A 22,598-nucleotide genomic window follows, 5' to 3' on the forward strand; every position below is an offset into this window, starting at 1 on the left:
AAAACTGCTAAAAGTATTATAAGCTTTCAATTCCCCATGCAGTTATGCAGTTTTAAAGGATCTTACATCGCATAGAATATGTACGAAAACTAAAAACATTAAAAACACATCATCACACTTACCCATCTAATCTAACATCGGGCAGAGTTCTGTTCAGTGCTATCATATCACTTGCCATCAAATTGAACTGGTTGATTTTGAACATCTCCTTCATTTTTTCTTGATTTTCCTTCGAAATTATTACAGGCTTACCCATCTCTCCAGGTCCTTCTTGTGGCTTCTGTATCACATCTGAAATACAGAAAGGTTTTGTTGTTAAAGCGGTTTCATTTGATAAATTACTAAAAAAAAACTGCAGTCACTGTCTGAAAGACTAAAATATGTGCTGAGCATAATTTTCATCTTTCCTCTCCTCTTTCCTTTGCATATTAATAGACTAGACAGTACTCTTTTGAAAGTTTGCTACATTCAAGTATCACATGGGCACCTTCCAAACTATTGTACAGACAGTTTCACCCTACAAGCGAATGTCAATTCTTTTGATATGAACCACCAAAACAGCATTTGAGTTGAAACAACAGTGTTTTAAATACTTAGAAATTACAGGGTCACAGACTGGGTTATGTTGTGTTTAGTATCTAAAGCATTTAATATTTGATTATACGATAAAATGAATGAAAACAATTCAGCAGAAAAATTAACAAGATGATTATAATTAACATTAGAATCATCTTGTTAATTTTTCTGCTGAATTGTTTTCTAATTAACATTAGAATCATCATGATGGCATCTTCAACTCCAATTTACTATTACAGGCAGGTTAGAGCACTGCAAAGGTAAAGCACTTATTCACTTCATTTGTGAAATCACATGGTAACGCTTCTTTAACAATATTAAACGGTTTCATATAGTTGTTTCAAATGCTTACTGAGATTGTTATAAAACAGAACAACCTACATTTATAAAGCACCAGAAACATAGTAAAATATCTGAAGATTGTTCACAAGATCATAAAATAAAGCAGGATACTAAGCCATAAAGGTGACTAGGACATATGACCAAATTCTGGGTTAAGTGTTTTAAGAACCCAAAAGGTGAAGAGGCAGAGATGGATAGGGAGGAATTCCAGAGCTTGGGGCCGAGGTAACTGAGGGCACAGCTACCAATAACGGAACAAAAATAACTGGCTACTCCTGTCATAGAGATGTATAGCACGGAAACAGGCCCTTCAGTTCAACCTGTCCATGCCAACCAGATATCCAAAATTAATCTAGTCCCATTTCCCAGCACTTGGCCCATATCCCTCTAAACCCTTCCTATTCATATACCATTCATATGCCTTTTAAATGCTATAATAGTAGCACTTCCTCTGACAGCTTATTCCATACATGCACCCCCTCTGCGTAAAAAAGTTGCCCCTTCGGTCCCTTTGAAATCTTTCCCCTTTCATCCTAAATCTTTGCCCTCTAGTTCTGGACTCCCCCACCCCAGGGAAAAGACCTTGTCCATTTACTCTATCCATGCCCCTCATGATTTTATAGACTTCTATAAGGTCACCCCTCAGCCTCTGACAATCCAGGGAAAACAGTTCCAGCTTATTGAAGCCTCTCCCTTTAGCTCAAACCTGCTAATCTTGGCAACATTCTTGTAAATCTTTTGTGATCCCTTTCAAGTTTCACAACATCAATCTTATAGGAGGGAGACCAGAATTGCATACAATATTCCAACAGTGGCCTAACCAATACCCAGTACAGCCGCAACATATCTCCCAACTCCTGTACTCAATGCTCTTACCAATAAAGGAAAGCATACTAAGTGCCTTCCTCACTATCCTATCTATCTCCAACTCCACTTTCAAGGAACTATGAACCTGCAGTGCAAGGTCTCTTTGTTCAGCAACACTCCCCTTACCATTAAGGTATGTAAAGTCCTGCCCTGATTTGCCTTCCCAAAATGTAGCACTTTACATTTATCTAAATTAAACTCCATCTGCCACTTCTTGGCCCACTGGCCCACCTGAACAAGATCTTGTCGTACTTGCAGGTAACCTTCTTCACTGTCCACTACACCTCCAATTTTGGTATCATCTGCGAACTTACTAACTGCACCTCTAATGTCCACATTCAAATCATTTATATAAATGAAAAAAAGTGGACCCAGCACCAATCCTTATGGCACACCAATGGTCACAGGCCTTCAGTCTGAAAAGCAACCCTCCATCCCCACCCTCTCTCTTCTACCTTCGAGCCCGTTCTGGATCCACTTGGCTAGTTCTCCCTGTATTTCAGGTAATCTAACCTGTCTGATCAGTCTACCACAAGGGACACCCAAAAGGAATGCCAAGCTTCTCAATCAGAATTTGGTTTTTAACAGATTTCCTGAAAAAAAATTAAGATATTAATTTGTAAATATCGTATATACCCCTGTAAAAGGCGATCTCATGTAAAAGTTGACCCCTTATTTTTGGCCAAAAAATCTTGCACATTCAGTATATCTCGTGTAAGTTGATCTTACAATATTGCATCATAAAGCTCTTACAAAGGAAACTACATGTTCCCATTAACCTACTTAAACAAAATTGCATTCATTCATTAATACTGGTAATTCTACTCATTGCATCTCTATTCATTCATAACTCTACTTACTGGTAGTCCAAATGGTTTACTACAGCATGTTTTAATTCATTCATTAGGACTGGTACGAAGTCTATTGGTACTCAGCGCACTTTGTTCACTATATATCCAAAAGCTAATACTGTTCAAAAGTTAATCATTTTAATTGTACCATTATATCTGAATAAAAGTGAGATATCTTCGCTACATATATATCTTTAATTCTTTGACCAATTTATTAATGTTGCTGAGGTTCATAACATACAAGAGTAAATGGGAGGAAAACAGAAGAATTTGGTAGGAAAGTTCAAGACGCTTACACATTCAGAATTTAACAAATATTTCATTTTAACTGTGCCATTATACCAGGCCATGACAGTGTTGAACAGTATGATTTTGAAAGAGTTCAATGAATCTTTGACGTGCTAAATTTTCGTACCGGTATGTATAAATAAAATTTACTTACTATTGTTTCTTTTGTTTTTACCGTAATTCATTGTATTTTTCTTTTTTACCTGGGATTAGTTGAGCGATCAAATTGACTTCTGCTAATAATACACAGTATTTCGAACTGCAGCATGAATTTAAGCCCCTCAAATCTAGTGCCCATGTATTACTCGACCCTATAAGCTGAACCTTTAAAAACGGACTAAAAAGGTTTTCAGGAGCGATGCAGCTTTCCCAACCACTTAGCTTTAAACAAAACAGAATTTATTTGCAAGATTACCGAATGAAACGCAAACAAAAGAGAAAAGAATACAGAATAACTTAACCTATCTGAAAATCCAACAGATCATCCCAACTTAATGCTGCTGTTCATACACTGTTTGGCTTTTGCCCGAAATGTCAATTTTCCTGCTCCTCGGATGCTGCCTGACCTGCTGTGCTTTTCCAGCACCACTCTAATCTAGACTGTTTTTAACAGTCTAAATAATTTACATGAGTATGTATGATAGCTACAAAGGATTATCCCAAAAAGGGGACAAAATGAAGATGAATCCATGAAAACAACTCATTTCATCATGCAAACTGGGATTGAGACTAGGATCTTTGCAGTGAGTAACTCATCTCCTGACTCCTCAAAGCTTGTCCACCATCTACAAGGCACTAGTCAGAAGTGTATGATGATGATGCTGCTCCTTTAACAAGGTTTTGCTGTCCTTGGCATTTCTTTGCCCCACAGAGGTCGTAAAAGCAGTGATTCCGGAAAGTCTGGGTTTAACTACTTGAGAATGTTTTCAAGTTTTTAAAATAAACACTTGTATGATGAAAGGGGAGCGGCCAAATCACCCAGCTCAGCTTTTCTCTGGTTTTGTTTGAGCAGTCTGGTTGTTCACTGAAAGCAGTCAGTTTTGAGGCTGCTAATCCAAGAAACAGCTGCATGGAAGGCGGTGTTCCATCCTGAATCGCTCTGCCATCTCACTCTCCTTTAAGACCCTGTATTTGATTTGACCTTTTTTGCCAAGGGGTGTTTATTGGAGATTGTTTTTGGAACAGCATCATTAAGTTGGAATAATCTGTTGGGTTTTTTAATAGGTTAAATTATTCTGTATTCTGTTCTCTTTTGTTTACGTTTCATTTGGTAATCTTGCAAATAAATTCTGTTTTGTTTAAAACTAAGTGGTTGGACCAGCTGCATCACTCCTGAAATATCCACAAAATCTGCTTAAAACAACTAGCAAAGTTAGGGTCCAGGCTACTTTCTTGAAATGTTTTGAGGGGGTCTGGCCTGGCCTACAACAAATGTGATAGAATACTCCCCACTTAACAGTTTAATGCAGCTTCAACATCATAGAGGAAGCTCAACACCATCAAAGACAATGCAGTCCACCTGATTGGCACCCATCCACCATCTTCAACATTCACTCCCTTCATGACCACACAGCAATAGTATTGTACAAAACTTTGTCCTCTCTGCAAGATTCACTGCAGAAACAATACATGACTCTTTCAACACCACCTTCCAAACCAGTGACCTGTACCATCGGAGGAGGACAAGGACAGCTAAGCAAGGGACCACCACCTGCAAGTTCCCCTCCAAGTCACAAATCATCCTGATCTGGAATTACCTCTCAGTCATTATCACTAGGCTAAAATACTGGAATTCCGTTCCTATTACTACTGTCTTACACATTTCTGCAATTTATGAAGGTGGCTCACCAACTTTGTAATGACAATTAGGGATGCGAAATAAATGTTAGCTAGTCAGCGATACCCACAACATGTTAAATGAGTAAATGAAAACATTTAAAATTTTACAGAAACTATGGATTTATCAGTCAACCATCTTTTGAGGAAAGAGTTTCAAAATCTGAAACGACAATATAAATACACAAAAAAAACAATCTTTGGACAACTTCAATGAACATGAACGCCAGATTACAAATACTTGTCAATTTAACTTTTCACTACAGGAAAATTCAAAGTTGAAATATCAGCTTTTGTATGCCAAGCAAAGAAAATCCCTACACAGGTTATAGCTAAGCAGCATACCTAGTATATTATAGTTCTTATCCTATTGTTCTGAATTGATGTCGACCAGGATATCAATAAAGGATTCCAAATTAAAGGAAGTTGAAAAACTCACATGCAGTTAATAAGCCAAATTACAAAATAGGTTTGTGTGCAAAATCTGAGGAATTGCTACATCTGCAGCAAGTTGACCATTTTCCATCATCTCATTTTTTGCTGCTCCTACATAGGTTCAGACTTCTAATCTGATCAACTTAAATTTACTAATTATTCACTTAATCCACTCAAAACTCTTTCTCCAGAGCTGCTTCCCACTCTCACCTGGAAATGGAACAGTTTATTAACTTTACTTCTAATCACCACCCCATTCTCACCTGACTCCTCCCTTCCTTCATTTCTTTATTTCTGGCAATAGGCAATACCCATTACAAACCAATCTGCTTCCCCAGTTATCTTGACTGTACATCCTCAAACCCGGTAAAGACTATTCCATTCTCCATTACATCTGTTCTGATGATGCCAACTTTGACAACAGGGCCTCCAAAACCTTTTCCCTCAACCAAGGATTGCCCAGCATCATAGTTGACTGGGCCTTCAGTTGAATCCAACCCATCTCCTACACGTCAGCCCTCACCCCCTCCTGAATGAGCTGGTGAATACCAAGTAACAGTAGAGTCCCCTTGTCCTCACCTACCATTCCACCAGCATCCACATCCAGATAATCATTAGCTGCCATTTCTGCCACCTCCAGCAGAATGCCACCCACTCTCCTCCCCCATCAGGTTCCGCAAGGACCATTCCCTCTGGGACACCCTGGTCCAATTCCTCCTTCACTCCCAAAAACACTCCACAGCACTATGGCACCTTCTCTGCAACTCCAACATCAGCTATTCACTTTGTCCCTCCTCAAAATGCAAGGGCCCAAACACACCTTCCAGGTGAAGACATGGTTCACTCAATCTAGTCGACTGTATTCGCTGCTCACAACGTGGCCTTCACTACATTGCAGAAACAAAGTATAGACTGTGACCATTTCCCGGAATAACCTACATGCCATCTGCAAAACAAAAACATTCCAAGTTGCCTGCCACCTCAACACACTGTGCTCCCTGACCCACATCTCTGCCTCACGCTTGTTGCAGTGCTCCAGCAAGTTCAGTGTAAGCTGAAAAAACAGCACCTTGTTTTCCACTTGGGAACTCTACAGCCTTCAAGACTCGATCTTGAGTTCAACAATTTTAGGGCTTGAGAGACCTCCTTTCATGTCTTGCATCAACCCCACACACCATGCATTGTTATCACATGTCAAAACATGTGACACTGAAAAAGCACAGCAGGTCAGGCAGCATCTGAGGAATAGGAGAGTCAACGTTTTCGGAATAAGCCTTTCATTTATTCCTGATGAAGGGCTTATGTCCGAATAGTCAACTCTCCTGCTCCTCTGATGCTGCCTGACCTGCAGTGCTTTTCCAGTGACACATGTTTTGACTCTTGATCTCCAGCATCTGCAGTCCTCACTTTCTTCTTGTTATCACATGGTCTGCTATTAAATAACCCCATTGTTAGCCTGGAGAATGTCCACCACTAACTATTCAGTGGTTGATTGTTTCCACTCTGATGTCTTTCCAACTGTTCTTCTCTTTTGGCTCTATCTCCACCTATTGTGCATTCCTGTTCACCTTCCACCCACCTCCCCACCCCACCCGCCCCTCCCCTCCCTATCTTCTGCATTTAAAAAAATCCTAGTTACCATCAGTTCTGAGAAAGGGTCACTTGAAACAAATGTCCAACTTGTCAGTATCACGTCCTTCTGTGATTTGGGACTCTGACACAACTTGAACTGCCCGCCTGAGCCAATAGCTCTCAATTATCAGCTACCATAGCTGGGAGATGTGGTTGCTATCAGCAGTCCAAAGATCAACAAAAAAGATTGTATGTGTTGCATACAATCCGTTAAGAGCACTTTAGTTCTTGTTCCGCTTTCCTACATGTCCTTTCATCAGCATTGGGCCTTTATAATTTAGTACCTGGGACACTGAAATTGAGCTGGCAGCTCTCCATCAGTAAGCCCATCTGTTTTTTTATATCACAAAATATCCTTCTTACCTCTTACACATACATTCTTCTCAATTAAAACAGGTCTACTCATTATACTTAAAATTTGCAACCAATGCTTTGTACAAAATGTTATGCAGGTTTCCTCTATTACAGCAGGAGAAACCATTTCAGAAAGGGCCTCCTCTTTCAGATCCCCACACAGCCCAAAGGCTGGCTCTGATTGTAGTTATACTGGAATGGTGAGCTGGTATGCCCTGACTCTCAGTGCAGGAAAGAAGGGCTTATGCCCGAAACGTCAATTCTCCTTCTCCTTTGATGCTGCCTGACCTGCTGCGCTTTTCCAGCAACACAATTTTAAGCTCTCAGTGCAGGATACCCTTTTAAAGGAATCCTCCTTATTATGTAGCTGTTAACCACCCCTGTCAGCTCACCACCCCACCCAACATGCCACAGACCACTGCACAAGCTCTTATTGTGCAGTACCATCATTCACCAGAATGCAGACAAAACTAACCCTGCTTTTAACAAGTACAATATGTAACTCCATTCAGCATTTTCTAATTAAGCAAACAATACCAAGCTACACAAAGAGATACTAGAACAAGAAAAAAACTTGGTGAAAAAGTTATTATTTTAGAAACATTTGAGAAGAGGTTCATAGGACAAATTTTAGGACTTTGAATTTTTACATAGCCAAGAGAGTAATCACCATCCACCTCCTTTTGGTATATACCTTTGTAAAATAGTTCCAAAAAGAAAAGGTGCAGCAGTTTTTCTAGGTGTTCATCTTGAGCAATACATAACAGTATCCTGGCACAGACTGTTTCAAGGGTCACATCAAAGATAAATATCAAGCACTGCTTGCTGACTATCTTTTACAAAAGATGTCTATGACTGACACATTGTAAAGTCCAGGATTGCGTGCTTATGCACAGACCAAGCCATGGAGCAGCTGTCACAAAGGCTCAGTGGGAAAAGGCTGGTGTTTGAGACCCTCCCATGTAAAACTGCTTGTACTGTATGCTTGACAATGAAATAAATGTTGTCAATAAACTCCAAATAACAGTGTAGAAGGCACCTCAGTATGCTACATGCTGTATTGAAAGAAAGTGAACTGTTTACACAAAGACAAGTTTGCACTGTTATGCAAAACATTTTCAATGCTGTTACAAATAGGCTTGGCAGTACAAAACTGGAGTACTGTTGAAATAAAAACTACCAACATTTTTCACCTTGCACTTGTCAGATAATTTCTAAGAAATACCATGTAAAAGGCAAAGAAATTGAGACTAAGGAGTGAGAGGACAGTGCTGGTTGTTAAGCAAAAAGTGATTGGTAGGGATATTAACTAATGCATTCTCCATGGCAATGTATTTTTTCTACAGTAAACAGATAATGGGCTCCAAATGTTCCTATCATCGTGTTTAAAAAAAATGCAAAAAAAAAAGGAGATATGACTTTAAAAGCTTACTTGAGGAAAATATTTGCCTTAGATTAACAGGCAAAAGCAGCCTGATATTGAACAAAGAACAGCAGGAGATGGGGAGGATACTAAACGAATATTTTGCATCAGTGTTTACTGTGGAGAAGGATACGGAGAAATGGAATGTGGGGAAATAGTTACATCTTGAAAAATGTCTGAGGTGGTGGTGCTGGATGACTTTAAACACGTGAAAGTGGGTAAATCCCCGGGACCTGATCAGGTACCCTAGAACTCTATGGGAAGCTAGGGAAACAAGGACCCCTGCTGAGAAGCTAGAAGACTGGAGGTTGGCTAATGTAGTTCCAGTATTGAATAAAGATAGTAAGGAAAGACCAGGGAACAATAGACTGGTGAGCATGACATTGATGGTGGGCAAGTCTTTGGAGGGACGGGATTTATTTGTATTTGGAAAGGCAAGAACCAATGATGGATAGTCAATATGGCTTTGTATGGGAAATCATGTTTCATTAATTGACTGAGTTTTCTGAAGAAGAAACAATGAGGATTGATGAGGACAGAGTGATGGATGTCATCTATATGGACTTTAGTAAGGCGTTTGACAAGGTCCCTCATGGTAGACTGGTTAGCAAGGTTAGATCATATGGGATACAAGTAGAGCTAACCAATTAGACAGATGGTGGTGGAGGGCTGCTTTTTAGATTGCAGGCCTGACACCAGTGTTGTGCCACAGGATCAGTGCTGGGTCCACTTCTTTTTGTCATTTAGAAAAATGATTTGGATGTGAGCTTAAGAGGTATAGTTAGTAAATTTGCAGAGGACACAAACATTGGAGGTGTAGTGAACAGCGAAGGAGGTTACCTCAGATTACAACGGGATCTTGATCTGATGGGCCAATGGGCTGAGAAGTCAATTAATGAAACATGATTTCCCATACAAAGCCATGTTGACTATCCATCATTGGTTCTTGCCTTTCCAAATACAAATAAATCCCGTCCCTCCAAAGACTTCTCAGAAGATGGAGTTCAGTTTGGATAAATGTAAGGCGCTGCATTCTGGAAAGGCAAATCAGAGCAGGATTTTTACACTTAATGGTAAGGTCCTGGGTGGACTGCTGAACAAAGAGAGACCTTGGAAAGCAGGTTCATAGTTCCTTGAAAGTGGAGTCACCGTAGGTAGAGTAGTGAAGGCAGCTTTTCTTTATTGGTCAGAGCATTCAATACAGGAGTTAGGAGGTCATACTGCAGCTGTACAGGACTTTGGTTTGGCAACTTTTGGAATACTGTGTGCAATTCTGGTCTCCCTGCTACAGAAAAAATGGAGAAATGTGCAAGGGTGCAAAATAGATTTATAAAGTGCTGCCAGGGTTAGAGGGTTTTAACTATAGGGAGAGGTTGAATAGGCTAGAACTACTTTGCCCAGAGCATTGGAGGCGGAGGGGTGACCTTGCATACATTTATAAAATCATGAGGGGCATGGATAGGATAAATTGACACACAGTCTTTTCTTCAGGGTGGAGGAGTCCAAAACTAGAAGGCATAGATTTGAGAGGGGGGGGGGGGGGGGAGGAGATTAAAAAGGGACCAAAGGGGCAACCTTTTCATACAGAGGATGGTGCATGTATGGAATGAATTGCCAGTGGAAGTGGTAGTGGCTGGTACAATTACAACATTGAAAAGGCATCTGGTTGCGTATATGATGGTTGAGAGGGCCAAATGCTGGCAAATGGGACTAGATTAATTTAGGATATCTGGTTGGCCTGGATGAGTTGTACCAAAGGGTTTGCTTCCATGCTTGTATATCTCTATGATTCTATAAAGAACATGGAATGGTCTGAAAAGGCATTAGCTTATTGGACCATGCAAGCATAATATTAAAGTATAACACAAGACTAGCTTTGACTTCAGTTTTTCAAAATTGTTACAAATAGAAAAAGGAGATAAAATCCAAATTCTCAAAATATGAATGGCAAACAGGCTGATGTACCTGATCTGCTGCGCTTTCCAGCGCCACACTTCAATTCTGACCTCCAGCAGCTGCAGTCCTCACTTTCTGATGTAATTCTACTACCCATTCAGTTGTTCCCAAAAGCTACAGCAAGAGAAATTCTTTGCTGTAGCAGTGCTGGAAAACCCAGGTATAGCCACAACCATGGTTTTCATTTAGGAGACTACAAAAATGATGCATGGGCATTGCAGGTAGCCACTTGCAGCAGTGCCTGCTCCAGGGTAACTGCTAGACACAGTGCGTATACTGCACAAACTATTTCTCTTCGGTAACTCATTATTGCTTATTCCTCAAATATCCACTCATTGTCTTAAACTTTTTCAAGAGTATCTAACTGCACTTGAGCTTAATCTTCCCCACTTCTAATCTAGGTAGCCTTATAAAAATATTTTGGCTGTTCATCAAGATCAACCTAAATTTCTTTACTGTTACCATACATTGCACTATGGTCTTCATTAGTTTTTCAACAATATACCTTGGCTTACAATGTTTGGTTTATTTCAACTATTTAAAATGATTCCAGATGGACATGAGCATTAAACCACAAAACATTAAGCAAGCATTTATTAAGATGGTGCAGCAGCATATCAAGGTTCTGCATGGAAAGATCTTTGGTTGACCTTTCTACCTTGCCCTGGATCCTCCACAACCCTGTGATACGGTCTGGGGATGTTCTTGCAGCAGCAGCCCTGGCCTCCTCTGTGGTGTTGCTGAATACAAACTGCCTCTGATTGGCCAGCAGTTCAAAACATACAGATGGCATCAAATGCAGGGTGGGGGCCACTGGGTGATTTGTAAATGATTTAGTTACTCATCCCTAGAAGAGGCAAAGGCTGCTTACGGTTCTCCAGTTAGCAGACAAACTCCTGAATGGTTCAGTAAGATTCCACTCAAAAATTCAGAATCCCATCGAGCAGAAAATTCAATTCAATAGCCAAAGTTGGTTTTTCATTCAACAGAAATAAAGGTAAAACACTGGTAAAATCTGTTTTCTTCAGAAAAATTAGCTTAGTGTTTCATTCATTTGAATATCACTACATTAATTGGATCAAAATGTCACTTCTTTATTAATGGGAAATTAAGACCCACAACATCAATTTAACATTTCTTTCACCATTTTAGACACTTAGAACATAACATCTGTACACTGAGCCAAATACATATTTAATCCCAATGTAGGAAAATGCTTTGCAACCAACACCATTAGACTTCCTGGGTACTGAATACTAAAAATAGAGAGAGTATTTGATAAACAAGTACGCATCTTCTCAAAACCCCCTAAAACAAATTTAAATCTGATTGCAAACCAAATCAAATATATTTAGCATTCATGGATTAAGTCATATCAAAATACATCACATTAAAACTAAAATAAGCAACTGTTACTTCTGATTGTGACAATGCTTTGACTTTCAGAGGTGCGTTTTTGCCTGGTTCCTTTTAGAGAAAGATCGGAGGACAGATGCCTCGCAGACTATGAAAAGATAAACAACTTGGGCGGCCTGGGAATTTTTTTTTAAAACATTGGAACAATAGAAGCAGACTGAGTGAGTGCAATCAAGCTCTCACAGATCAAGGATTTTTAGTTAGCTTTCAGCAGTTGCTGTTGTAAGTCTGAATAGAAGCTATCGTTCCACCTCTCCATTACAGGTCGTTCTGACGTAATGAGCATTTCGTTAACACTAATTAGCTATAACATGATTGATTAATTGTGGATGCTGTTTGGATAATGCAAACATTCTACTGAACGGGTATTGCAAATTTCTGTAGAGATTTTGCATAGCACCATTTTCTATAGCATGATTTTCTATAGTGCAGCAGTGCAGAGGATTACAACTACCACATTATAGCAAAATAACCTGTACAGCCAAAAGGCTGGAGATCTCTTCCTATGCTGCTGGATTACTTAAGAGTTAAAATCCAATTTCTGAAGTTTGCTTTTTACCCAAGGGTGTGTTTATGGGATGTTACTATATTGGAATAGTTAAGTAGTAATAGTTACTGTATCTATTATTTATCAAGATTTCCAATAATGTTTTCCAAGTTCTTCTTTCTTCTGTTGCATTTTAACTACACATTTGAATAAATTGTGTTTTGCTTAATGTCGAGCAGTTTGACCAGTTGAAATGCATCTGGAATACAACATTTTAGATTTGCTTTAAGTTGGAGTCCAGGCTACGTTCTTGAAATGTTTTCAGGGGGCTCTGGTCTAGTCCATAATGTGATGAACAAAGTCTTGGTAATTGATGGTATCAGATTACTTTCTCGAATAATAGTCAGTAATACTACTGTTAGGGATCAAGATATTTGTAGTTTTGACTTGGTTTTCATCATATTATCTTCTAAAAGAATATTTCATTTTTATTTGGGTTTTCCTTACCTTCACGAGCAGGTAGGCCTCGTTCTTTCTTTTCTTCACACTTGTTACATTCACTGAAGTAAAGCAGGAGGAACATATCCAGCAGCATCCAGACCAATGAGGTGGCCAAAACCACCTTACAATATGCAAATCTTCGCATGGTACTGATTCAAATAATGGAGAAGTAGATTGGATGCAATAACTAGTTGGATGGCACAGTCGCAGCAACTGCCAGGAAGACAAAGACAACAATATGTGAGCAGCTTAATTATAGATCTATGTATTTCAGCTCAAAATAAATTCAAGTGCAACACAAACCAATCCCTTCACTACAACATATACTGAAAAAACAAAAACACAAATAATGACCACCTTTTGTTTCCAGTTGATTCAAAAATTAGTTCCATATAAATTTATAATCAGCAAGCACAAGACAAGAATCTATATAGAATACTAATTTGCTAAAGATCACTTCTCATTCAATCCTTGTATCAACTTTGCAAAGTAACCTTTGCACTTACTAATGTAATTTGAACTTGTTAACATTAATAATTTGAGAAAGTCCTTTTTTGTTTGCATATTTTTCAAGAGCACAGAAACATTTCAGTTCTTAAACAGGATGGCGACTCAAAATATTTTGTGCCCTCTTAAGATTCTGATCAATGCACTGCTTTAACATTTCTGCTTTTGCTTCATGTTTTCAGTGTTGTGCCTTTAAATTATAATTTGACAGCTGAAAATAGAAATAATTGATGAAATGGCAGAGATGCCTGATGTATATTATTTGTTATTTTGATGGTATTAGACAATAACTTTCAAAAGCTGATTGGGCGCAGATGTTTGCAGGTAAAGGGATGGCTGGAAAATGGGAAGCCTTCAGAAATGAGATAATGGAAGTCCAGAGATAGTATATTCCTGTTAGGGTGAAAGGAAAGATTGGTAGGTGTAGGAAATGCTGGATGACAAAAGAAATTGAGGGTTTGGTTAAGAAAAAGAAGGAAGCATGTATCAGGTACAGACAGGACAGATTGAATGAATCCTTAGAACAGTATAAAGGCAGTAGGAGTATACTTAAGAGGGAAATCCAGACGGCAAAAAGGGGACATGAGATAGCTTTAGCAAATAGGGTTAAGGAGAATCCAGTCCCTGTACACCTCCATCCCCCATCACGAAGGACTCAAAGCCCTCCGCTTCTTCCTTTCCCGCCGTACCGACCAGTACCCTTCCACTGACACCCTCCTTCGACTGACTGAACTGGTCCTCACCCTGAACAACTTCTCTTTCCAATCCTCCCACTTCCTTCAGCTGAAATTCTCTCCCTAAATCTTTCTATATCTCTCTCCTCCATTAAGTTAATTCTTTCGAAATTCACACCGACTAGTCATTTCCCTGTGTCTCCCTGTGTGGCACAAGGTAAAGTTTGTTAAATAGTGCTCTGGTGAAATGCCCTCAAACTCTGAGAAGTCCTATGAGCAGCTGGAAGCAGAGATCAGAGATAAAAGGGGATGGAGGCAGATGTAATGGTGGTAGAGGAAGAAGAGATGGGGGCGCGGTTTGTCGGAAACCTCACTTAAAGTACTCCCGCCAAACTCATTCCAAGCTGCTGTGAGAGAAATTGAGGTAGTTTTGGGTCATTTAGGAAGAATGTGGAGGCTTTGGAGAAGACCAAAAGAGGTCTACCAGGATGTGAGAGTGGATTGTATTGTATTATCTGTATGGAAAGGTTAGACAAACTCAGATTGTTTTCACTCGAGCATCAGAAGCTGATGGGTGACCTACTAGAAGTCTATAAAATTATGAGAGGCATGGATAGGGTAGATAGTCAGAGTCTTTTCCAAAGCATAGAATGTCAACCTCTAGGGGACATAAGTTCAAAATGAGAGGGGGAAAGTTTAAAAGAGATATGCAAGGCATATGCTGTTTTTATATAGAGTCTGTTAGTTAGCTGGAACTCACTGCCAGGGGAGGTATTAGATGCAGATACAATAGCAATGTTTAAGAGGCATCTTGACAGGCCGGCTACTTGCGGAGCGTTTCAGAGAACACCTCTGGGACACCCGGACCAACCAACCCAACCACCCTGTAGCTCAACATTTCAATTCCCCCTCCCACTCCACCAAGGATATGCAGGTCTTTGGATTCCTCCATCGTCAGACCACAGCGAAACGATGGTTGGAGGAAGAACGCCTCATCTTCCGGTTAGGAACCCTCCAACCACAAGGGATGAACTCGGATTTCACCAGTTTCCTCATTTCCCCTCCCCCCCGCCTGTCTCAGTCAAATCCATCAAATTCAGCACCGCCTCCCTAACCTGCAATCTTCTTCCCGACCTCTCCGCCCCCACCCCAATCTGTCCTATCACCCTCCCCTTGACCTTTTTCCACCTATCACATTTCCGACGCCCCTCCCCCAAGTCCCTCCTCCCTATCTTTTATCTTAGCCTGCTGGACAAACTTTCCTCATTCCTGAAGAAGGGCTAATGCCCGAAACGTCGATTCTCCTGTTCCCTAGATGCTGCCTGACCTGCTGCGCTTCTCCAGCAACACATTTCCATCTCTGATCTCCAGCATCTGCAGACCTCATTTTCTCTTTAAGGAGAATCCAAACACATTTAGGACAAAAGGGTAACTGGAAGCAAATAGGACCCCTCAAAGATCAGCATGGCAGCCTTTGTGTGGAGCAGCAGGAGATGGGGGAGATACTAAATGAGTATTTTGCATCAGTGTTTACTGTGGAAATGGACATGGAAGGTGTAGAACGTGGGAAAATAGATGGGGACATATTGAAAAAAAAAGCCCATATTAGGGGAGAATGTGCTGGATGTCGAGGTGGATAAATCCCCAGGACCTGACCAGGTGTACCCTAGAACTCTGTGGGAAGCTAGGGAAGTGATCGCTGGGCCCTTGCGGAGATATCGATAGTCACAGATGAGGTGTCAGAAGACTGGAGAATATTTAAGAAAGGTCAAGCCAGGGAACTATAGACCAGTGAGCCTGACATCGGTGATGGGCAAGTCGTTGGAGGGAATTCTAAGGGACAGGATGTACATGTATTTGGAAAGGCAAGGATTGATTAGGGATAGTCAACATGGCTTTGTGCATGGGAAATCAGGTCTCATGGACTTGATTGAGTTTTTTGAAAGGGTGACAAGGAGGACTGAAGAGGGCAGAGCGATGGACCTGGTCTGTGTGGACTTCGTTAAGTGTTCAGAGGGGTTCCCCATGGGGGACTGGTTGGCAGGGTTGGATCTCATGGAGTACTGGGAGAGCTGGCCATTTGGGTGCGGAGCTAGCTTGGTGATGGTGGAGGACAGAGGGTGATGGTGAAGGGTTGTTTCTCGGACTGGAAGCCTGTCACCAGTGGAGTGCTGCAGGGATCAGTGTTGGGTCCACTGCTTTTTGTCATTTATATAAATGATCTGGATGTGAACATGGGAAGTATATTTGGTAGTTTGCAAACGACACCAGGGTTGGGAGTGTGGTGGGCAGTTGGGAGGGTTACCTCAGATTGCGGCAGGATCTTAAATCAGATGGGCCAATGGGCTGAGTGGTGGTGGATGGAGTTTAATTTAGATGGGTGCAGGGTGTTGCACTTTGGGAAAGCAGATCTTGGCAGGACTTGTGCACTTGATGGTAAGGTCCTGGAGAGTGTTGCTAAGCAGGGAGACCTCGGAGTGCAGGTTCATAGCTCCTTGAGGGTGGAGTCACAGGTGGATGGGATGGTGAAGAGGGCTTATGGTATGCTTTCCTTTGTTGGTCAGGGCATTGAGTGTGGGAGTTGGGGAGTCATGTTGTGGCTGTGTGGGACATTGGTTAGGCCATTTTTGGAGTATTGCATGCGGTTCTGGTCTCCTTCCTATGGGGAGGATGTTGTGAAACTTGAAAGGGTTCAGAAAAGATTCAAAAGAATGTTGCCAGGATTGGAGAATTTGAACTATAGGGAGAAGTTGAATAGGCTAGGGCTGTCTTCCCTGGAGCAGTGAAGGTTGAGGGGTAACCTTATAGCGGTTTAGAAGATCATGAAGGGCATGGATAGGGTAAATAGACAAAGTGGGCGTCCCTAGCTTCCTTTAGTTCTGGATGCCATACGTTTAGGGTGAGAGGGGAAAGATATAAAAGGGACAGGATATAAAAGGGACTGAAGGGGCAATGTTTTCACGCAGAGAGTGGTGCGTGCATGGAATGAACTGCTAGAGGAAGTGGTGGAGGCTGGTACAATTGCAACATTTAAAAGGCATCTGGATGGGTATAGGAATAGTAAGGGTTTTGGAGGGATATGAGCCAGATGCTGGCAAATGGGACTAGATTAGGTTGGGTTATCTGGTCGGCATGGACAAGTTGGACTGAAGGGACTATTTCCATGCTATACATCTCTATGACTCTAACAATATTCCATTAAACGCCACCCAACCTCCAGAGGCTTGCTTCCATCAGCCATCACCAATAGGCAGAATATTTCTGAATGGTCAAGTCTGCATTAAATAACCTGTTGATTGTGTGGCCAGAATTGCATTGAAATGAACTAGCCTAGAGGAATGAATGCTTGGATGAGGGCTTCAGCAACATATATGTTGAGGCAACATAAAAGCTAGGGCATTTTATAGAGGTGAAAAGGGCTGCTGAGTGATGTCAATATTTTTAGAACCTATGGCCTACGACCCAATATAGATCAAATAATTTCTCTATTCATTTCGATCATGGGATTAACTGCCACTTCAAAGCATACTTCAAGATCACATGCTCTTTCTTTAAACTTGACTGTCATTTGATGGAATTCCAAATGTTTTCTTCTTCCTGTTCATATTCTAACTTTCCTGTTTATACCATGACTTAACTTTTAATCCCTTAACTATTTCAAGAAATTTACACCAACAAGCTATTTTGCAGACACATTTGCAGGCTGAATGATGGTGCTGGTAATTATTACAATTAGTGAACCAATTTATCCAATATTAATGAAAAAAAGCTATGTGACTGTGCTCTAAAATTAACTCTAACAACTATTAATGGCACATAAGTAAACCCAAGGTCTTACAGTTGGCTCTGCGATAATGCAGTAATTCCATTCTTTTGCAACCCTGTGTTATAAGAACATCATGTAATAGCAGCACTATTTAAACTAATGGGACTAGATTACATTATAACCAAGATATGCTTTAAAAGTTTGCACTTTAGAAACAATTCATCAATCGCGTTATAATGAGTTCGCATTAACAAAACGTGCATTATAGCAGAACGACCTGTATTGGTAAACAGTTGCTACATTCCTTGCAACTTATGTCTGAATTTTTTAAAAATTGAATAAAACTGTTCAATTTCTTAAATATTGTTTGATTGAAAGTAGCACTCGCACAGCAATTAAAATTCAGAGGGGTGCAGTGAGAGAGAGAGATTCAATGAGATCAGTGAATTAAGAATCAGAGACTAGCTATATAGCACTGGAGGCAGCTATTTGGCACATTATATCCATGTAAGCTCTCTGCAACAGCATTTCAGCTGGATCTATTTCCCCATTTTCTCCATGTGGCCAGAAAATCATCCCCCCAATTAATTATTCCAAATATTTTGCAAAGTTATGATTATATCTGTCTCCACTACGTTCTCAGTGCATTTCAGATCCTAACCACTTACTACGTAACAAAAACGTTTTTCTCATGTCTGTTATTTTGTTACTCACTTTCTCTAATGATGGAATTTCTTTCTACATCTGTCAATTCTCAACTCTTTCTTTCCTATGGAGAACAGCCCAAGCTTCCTTAATCTATCCATGTAACTGAAGTTTCTCAGCATCAAAACATTTTCATTTGTTGCTCCATTCTGCTCCAACATCTTCACAATCTAAGTGCAGCACTGCCTGCTTTCTCATTCAGATGGAAATATATTGATGCAGCACATTTTCATAAACATTTTAAAGTCTTTCTTCTCTGTCTTCCACATTATAATTATCCTGACAAACTAGGATATTAACAACTCATTACAATTCTATAATTCTTACACCATTCTAATATTTTAACTTTCCTACAAGCTAGTGTCTTAGAGAACAATAGTAAGGTGTTAGCACATAGAGTCAGAGATGTACAGCATGGAATCAAATCCTTCGGTCCAACTTGCCCATGCCAACCAGATATCCCAACCCAATCTACTCCTACCTGCCAGTTGCCCCCTAGGTCTCTTGTTTATCTTTCTCCTCTCACCCTAAAACTAACTGCACTCCAAGGTCTCTTTGTTCAGCAACACTCCCTAGGACCTTACCATTAAGTGTATAAGTCCTGCTAACGTTTGCATTCCTAAAATGCAACACCCCGCATTTATCGAAATTAAACTCCATCTGCCACTTCTCAGCCCATTGGCCCATCTGATCAAGATCCCGTTGTAATCAGAGGTAACCTTCTTCACTGTCCACTACACCTCCAATTTTGGTGTCATCTGCAAACTTACTAATTATGCCTCTTTAGCTCACATCCAAATCATTTATATAAACGACAAAAAGTAGAGGGCCCAATACAGATCCTTGTGGCACTCCACCTGGTCACAGGCCTCCAAGTCTGAAAAACAACCCTCCACCACCACCTTCTGTCTTCTACCTTTGAGCCAGTTCTGTATCCAAATGTCTAGTTCTCCCTGTATTCCATGAGATCTAACCTTGCTAATCAGTCTCCCATGGGGAACCCTGTCAAACGCCTTACTCAAGTCCATATAGATCACATCTACTGCTCTGCCCTCATCAATCTTCTTTGTTACTTCTTCAAAAAACTCCATCAAGTTTGTGAGACATGCTTTCCCGCGCACAAAGCCATGTTGACTATCCGTAATCAGTCCTTTCCTTTCCAAATACATGTACATCCTGTCTCTCAGGCTTCCTTCCAACAACTTGCCCACCACTGACTTCAAGTTCACTGGTCTGTAGTTCTCTGGCTAGTCTTTACCACTTTTCTTAAACACTGGTACATTAGCCAACTCCCCAGTCTTCCGGTACCTCACCTCTGACTATTGATGATACACATATCTCAGCATGACGCCCAGCAATCACTTCCCTCGCTTTCAGGGTACACCTGATCAGGTTCTGGGGATTTATCCATTTTTATGTGTTTCAAGACATCCAGCACTTGCTCCTCTGTAATATGGACATTTTTCAGGGTGTCACCATCTATTTCCCTACAGTCTACATCTTCCATGCCCTTTCCCACAGTAAACACTGATGCAAAATATTGGTTTAGTATCTCCCCCATCTCCTGCGGCTCCGCATAACGGCCACCTTGCTGATCTTTAAGGGGCCCTATTCTCTCCCTAGTTACCCTTTTGTCCTTCATGTATTGGTAAAAACCCTCTGGATTCTCCTTAACCCTATTTGCCAAAGCTATCTCATGTTCCCTTTTTGCCCTCCTGATTTCCCTCTTAAATATACTCCTACTGCCTTTATACTCTAAGGATTCACTTGATCTATCCTGTCTGTACCTGACTCTATTATTTCTTAGTTTTAACTGGATTGATGCTTGACTCTAAGGCATCTTCTCTCTCTCCCCCTCCCTCTCCCCCTCCCTCCCTCCTAAAAAGATAGACTTTCCAATGTGCTGAATGGAGAGAGGGACAGCTGGTGGTGATTCAGCCAGGAGGCTTCTGTGCCTCAGGTGAGGGGAATGTTGAGAAGGAGAGTCCTCATGATAAACCTCAGTGCAGGAATTGGACTCACACTATTGGCATCACTCTGCATTGCAAACAAGCTGTCCAGCCAACTGAGCTAACTCCACATTTGTCCAGTTGAGATTGTGGCACTGGAAAAGCACAGCAGGTCAGGCAGCATCCAAGGAGCAGGATATTCGACGTTTCGGGAAGAAGCTCTTCATCAGGAATAAGCTAGTGGACCGGGGTGGGGTACGAGAGATAAATGGGAGGGGGGTGTGACTAAAGGGAAGGTAGCTGAAAATGCAATGAGTAGATGAAGGTGATAGGTTGGAAAGGAGGGTGGAGCGGATAGATGGGACAGGTGATGAACATGTCAGGAGGGCAGTGTTGAACTGGATGCTTGGGACTGACATAACACTGGGGGAGGGAAAATGAGAAAACTGTTGAAATCCACATGGGACCCTGCAACCACACGGGATCAATGTGGATTTCAACAGATTCCTCATTTCCCCCGCCCCCAACATTATCCCAATCTCAAACTTCCAACTCAGAACCGCCCTCCTGACCATTCCCACCTATCGCCCATTCCCTCACCTCCCATTCCATTCTCAACTACCTTCCTTCTAGCCCCATCCCAACCCCCTCCCATTTATCTCTCAGCCTCCCAGCCCACTAGCCTCATTCCTGATGAAGGGCTTATACCCAAAATATCAATCCTCCTGCTCTTCAGATGCTGCCAGACCTTCTCTGCTGTTCCAGCATCACACTCTAGACTCTGACCTCCAACATCTGCAGATGTCACTTCCCCACTACTGTAACCGCTCACATTAATTTGTTTCCCACATTTTACACTCCATTGGGATGGCATGGTGACTCAGTGGTTAGTACTGCTGCCTCACAACGCCAGAGGCCTGGGTTTGATTCCAGCTTTGGCTGACTGTATGTGCAAGCTCCATACAGTCGTCTCACGTCTGGGTTTCCTCCAGGTGCTCCAATTTTCTCCCACAGTCTAAAGATGTGCAATTTAGGTGTACTGGCAGTGCTAAATTTTCCATAGTGTCCAGGGATATGCAGGCTAGATAGATTAGCCCTGGGGTAGGGTAGGGGGTGGCTCTGGTGGGATGATCTTTGAAGGGTCAATGTGGACCCAATAGGCTGAATGGCAGTCACGGAAGGGATTCTATGACTATATAATATCTAGTCATGTTTCTTTCGGAGCCTGGCTTTGCATCACCAAACTATGCATTTTTACATGGCTATCTGCATCTGCAGTTCATTAACCTTATTTATGACCCTCTGTGCATTCAAGTATATGCACAGGCAAAACAAATGAGTTTGTATTGCACTTCCCCTTAATCTGATCCCACCCTGTGCCTAACTAAATCTCACTCTAGTGCTCTGGCTCTAATTCCTTACACAGCTTACTTCTCCTCTTTAAATGATCAACTGCAATATTTATTTACTCCTGCCTGGCAAAAAAAAAGTGGCCAAACCATGACTAACAAGGAAAATTAGGGTAGTCTTAGATTTGAAGGGGCATACAAATTGGCTAATAAAAGCAGATCTGAGGACTGGAGTTTAGATTTCAGCAAAGGAAGACAAGGGGATTGATTAAGAGGGGGAAACAGAACAAGCTTGTAGGAAACATACAAACTGATCATAAAAGCTTCTGTAGAGGAGTGAAGAGAAAATATTAGTGAAGAAAAATGTAGGTCCCTCACAGTCAGAAACAAGGAAATAATAATGGGGAACAAAAGTGGCACACAAATTAAATACGTCCTTTGGTTTGGACTTCAAAACGGAGAACACAAGAAATATCCCAAAAACACTGGGAAACATGGTCTAGTGAGAGGGAGATTGGAAGGAAGTTGTATTAATGATGAAATAGCACTGGGGAAATTGATAGGACTGAAGACTAGTATCTAATGTAATCCTGCCATTTAGAAAAAGGAGGTACAGACAGAACAGAGAATTATAGGTCACGCGGCCTGATGTAGGTAGCGGCAAAAATGCCAGATTACATTATA

At 41.1% G+C, this 22,598-nt stretch overlaps 1 protein-coding gene across 1 annotated transcript in view; it reads right to left on the bottom strand.

Moving 5' to 3' along the window:
- The window catches only part of galnt1 (UDP-N-acetyl-alpha-D-galactosamine:polypeptide N-acetylgalactosaminyltransferase 1), a 154,136-nt gene that overhangs the window by 82,566 nt on the left and 48,972 nt on the right, over positions 1–22,598 (bottom strand). The window contains exons 2-3 of the mRNA XM_043690049.1: positions 12,971–13,177; positions 123–291 (exon numbers count right to left, since the gene is read on the bottom strand). Of these exons, the coding sequence (XP_043545984.1) occupies positions 123–291; positions 12,971–13,109 (308 nt within the window). The 5' untranslated portion in view covers positions 13,110–13,177. The remainder of the gene's footprint in view (positions 1–122; positions 292–12,970; positions 13,178–22,598) is intronic.

This window comes from Chiloscyllium plagiosum, chromosome 5 (assembly GCF_004010195.1).
Source record: "Chiloscyllium plagiosum isolate BGI_BamShark_2017 chromosome 5, ASM401019v2, whole genome shotgun sequence".
NCBI lineage: Eukaryota > Metazoa > Chordata > Chondrichthyes > Orectolobiformes > Hemiscylliidae > Chiloscyllium > Chiloscyllium plagiosum.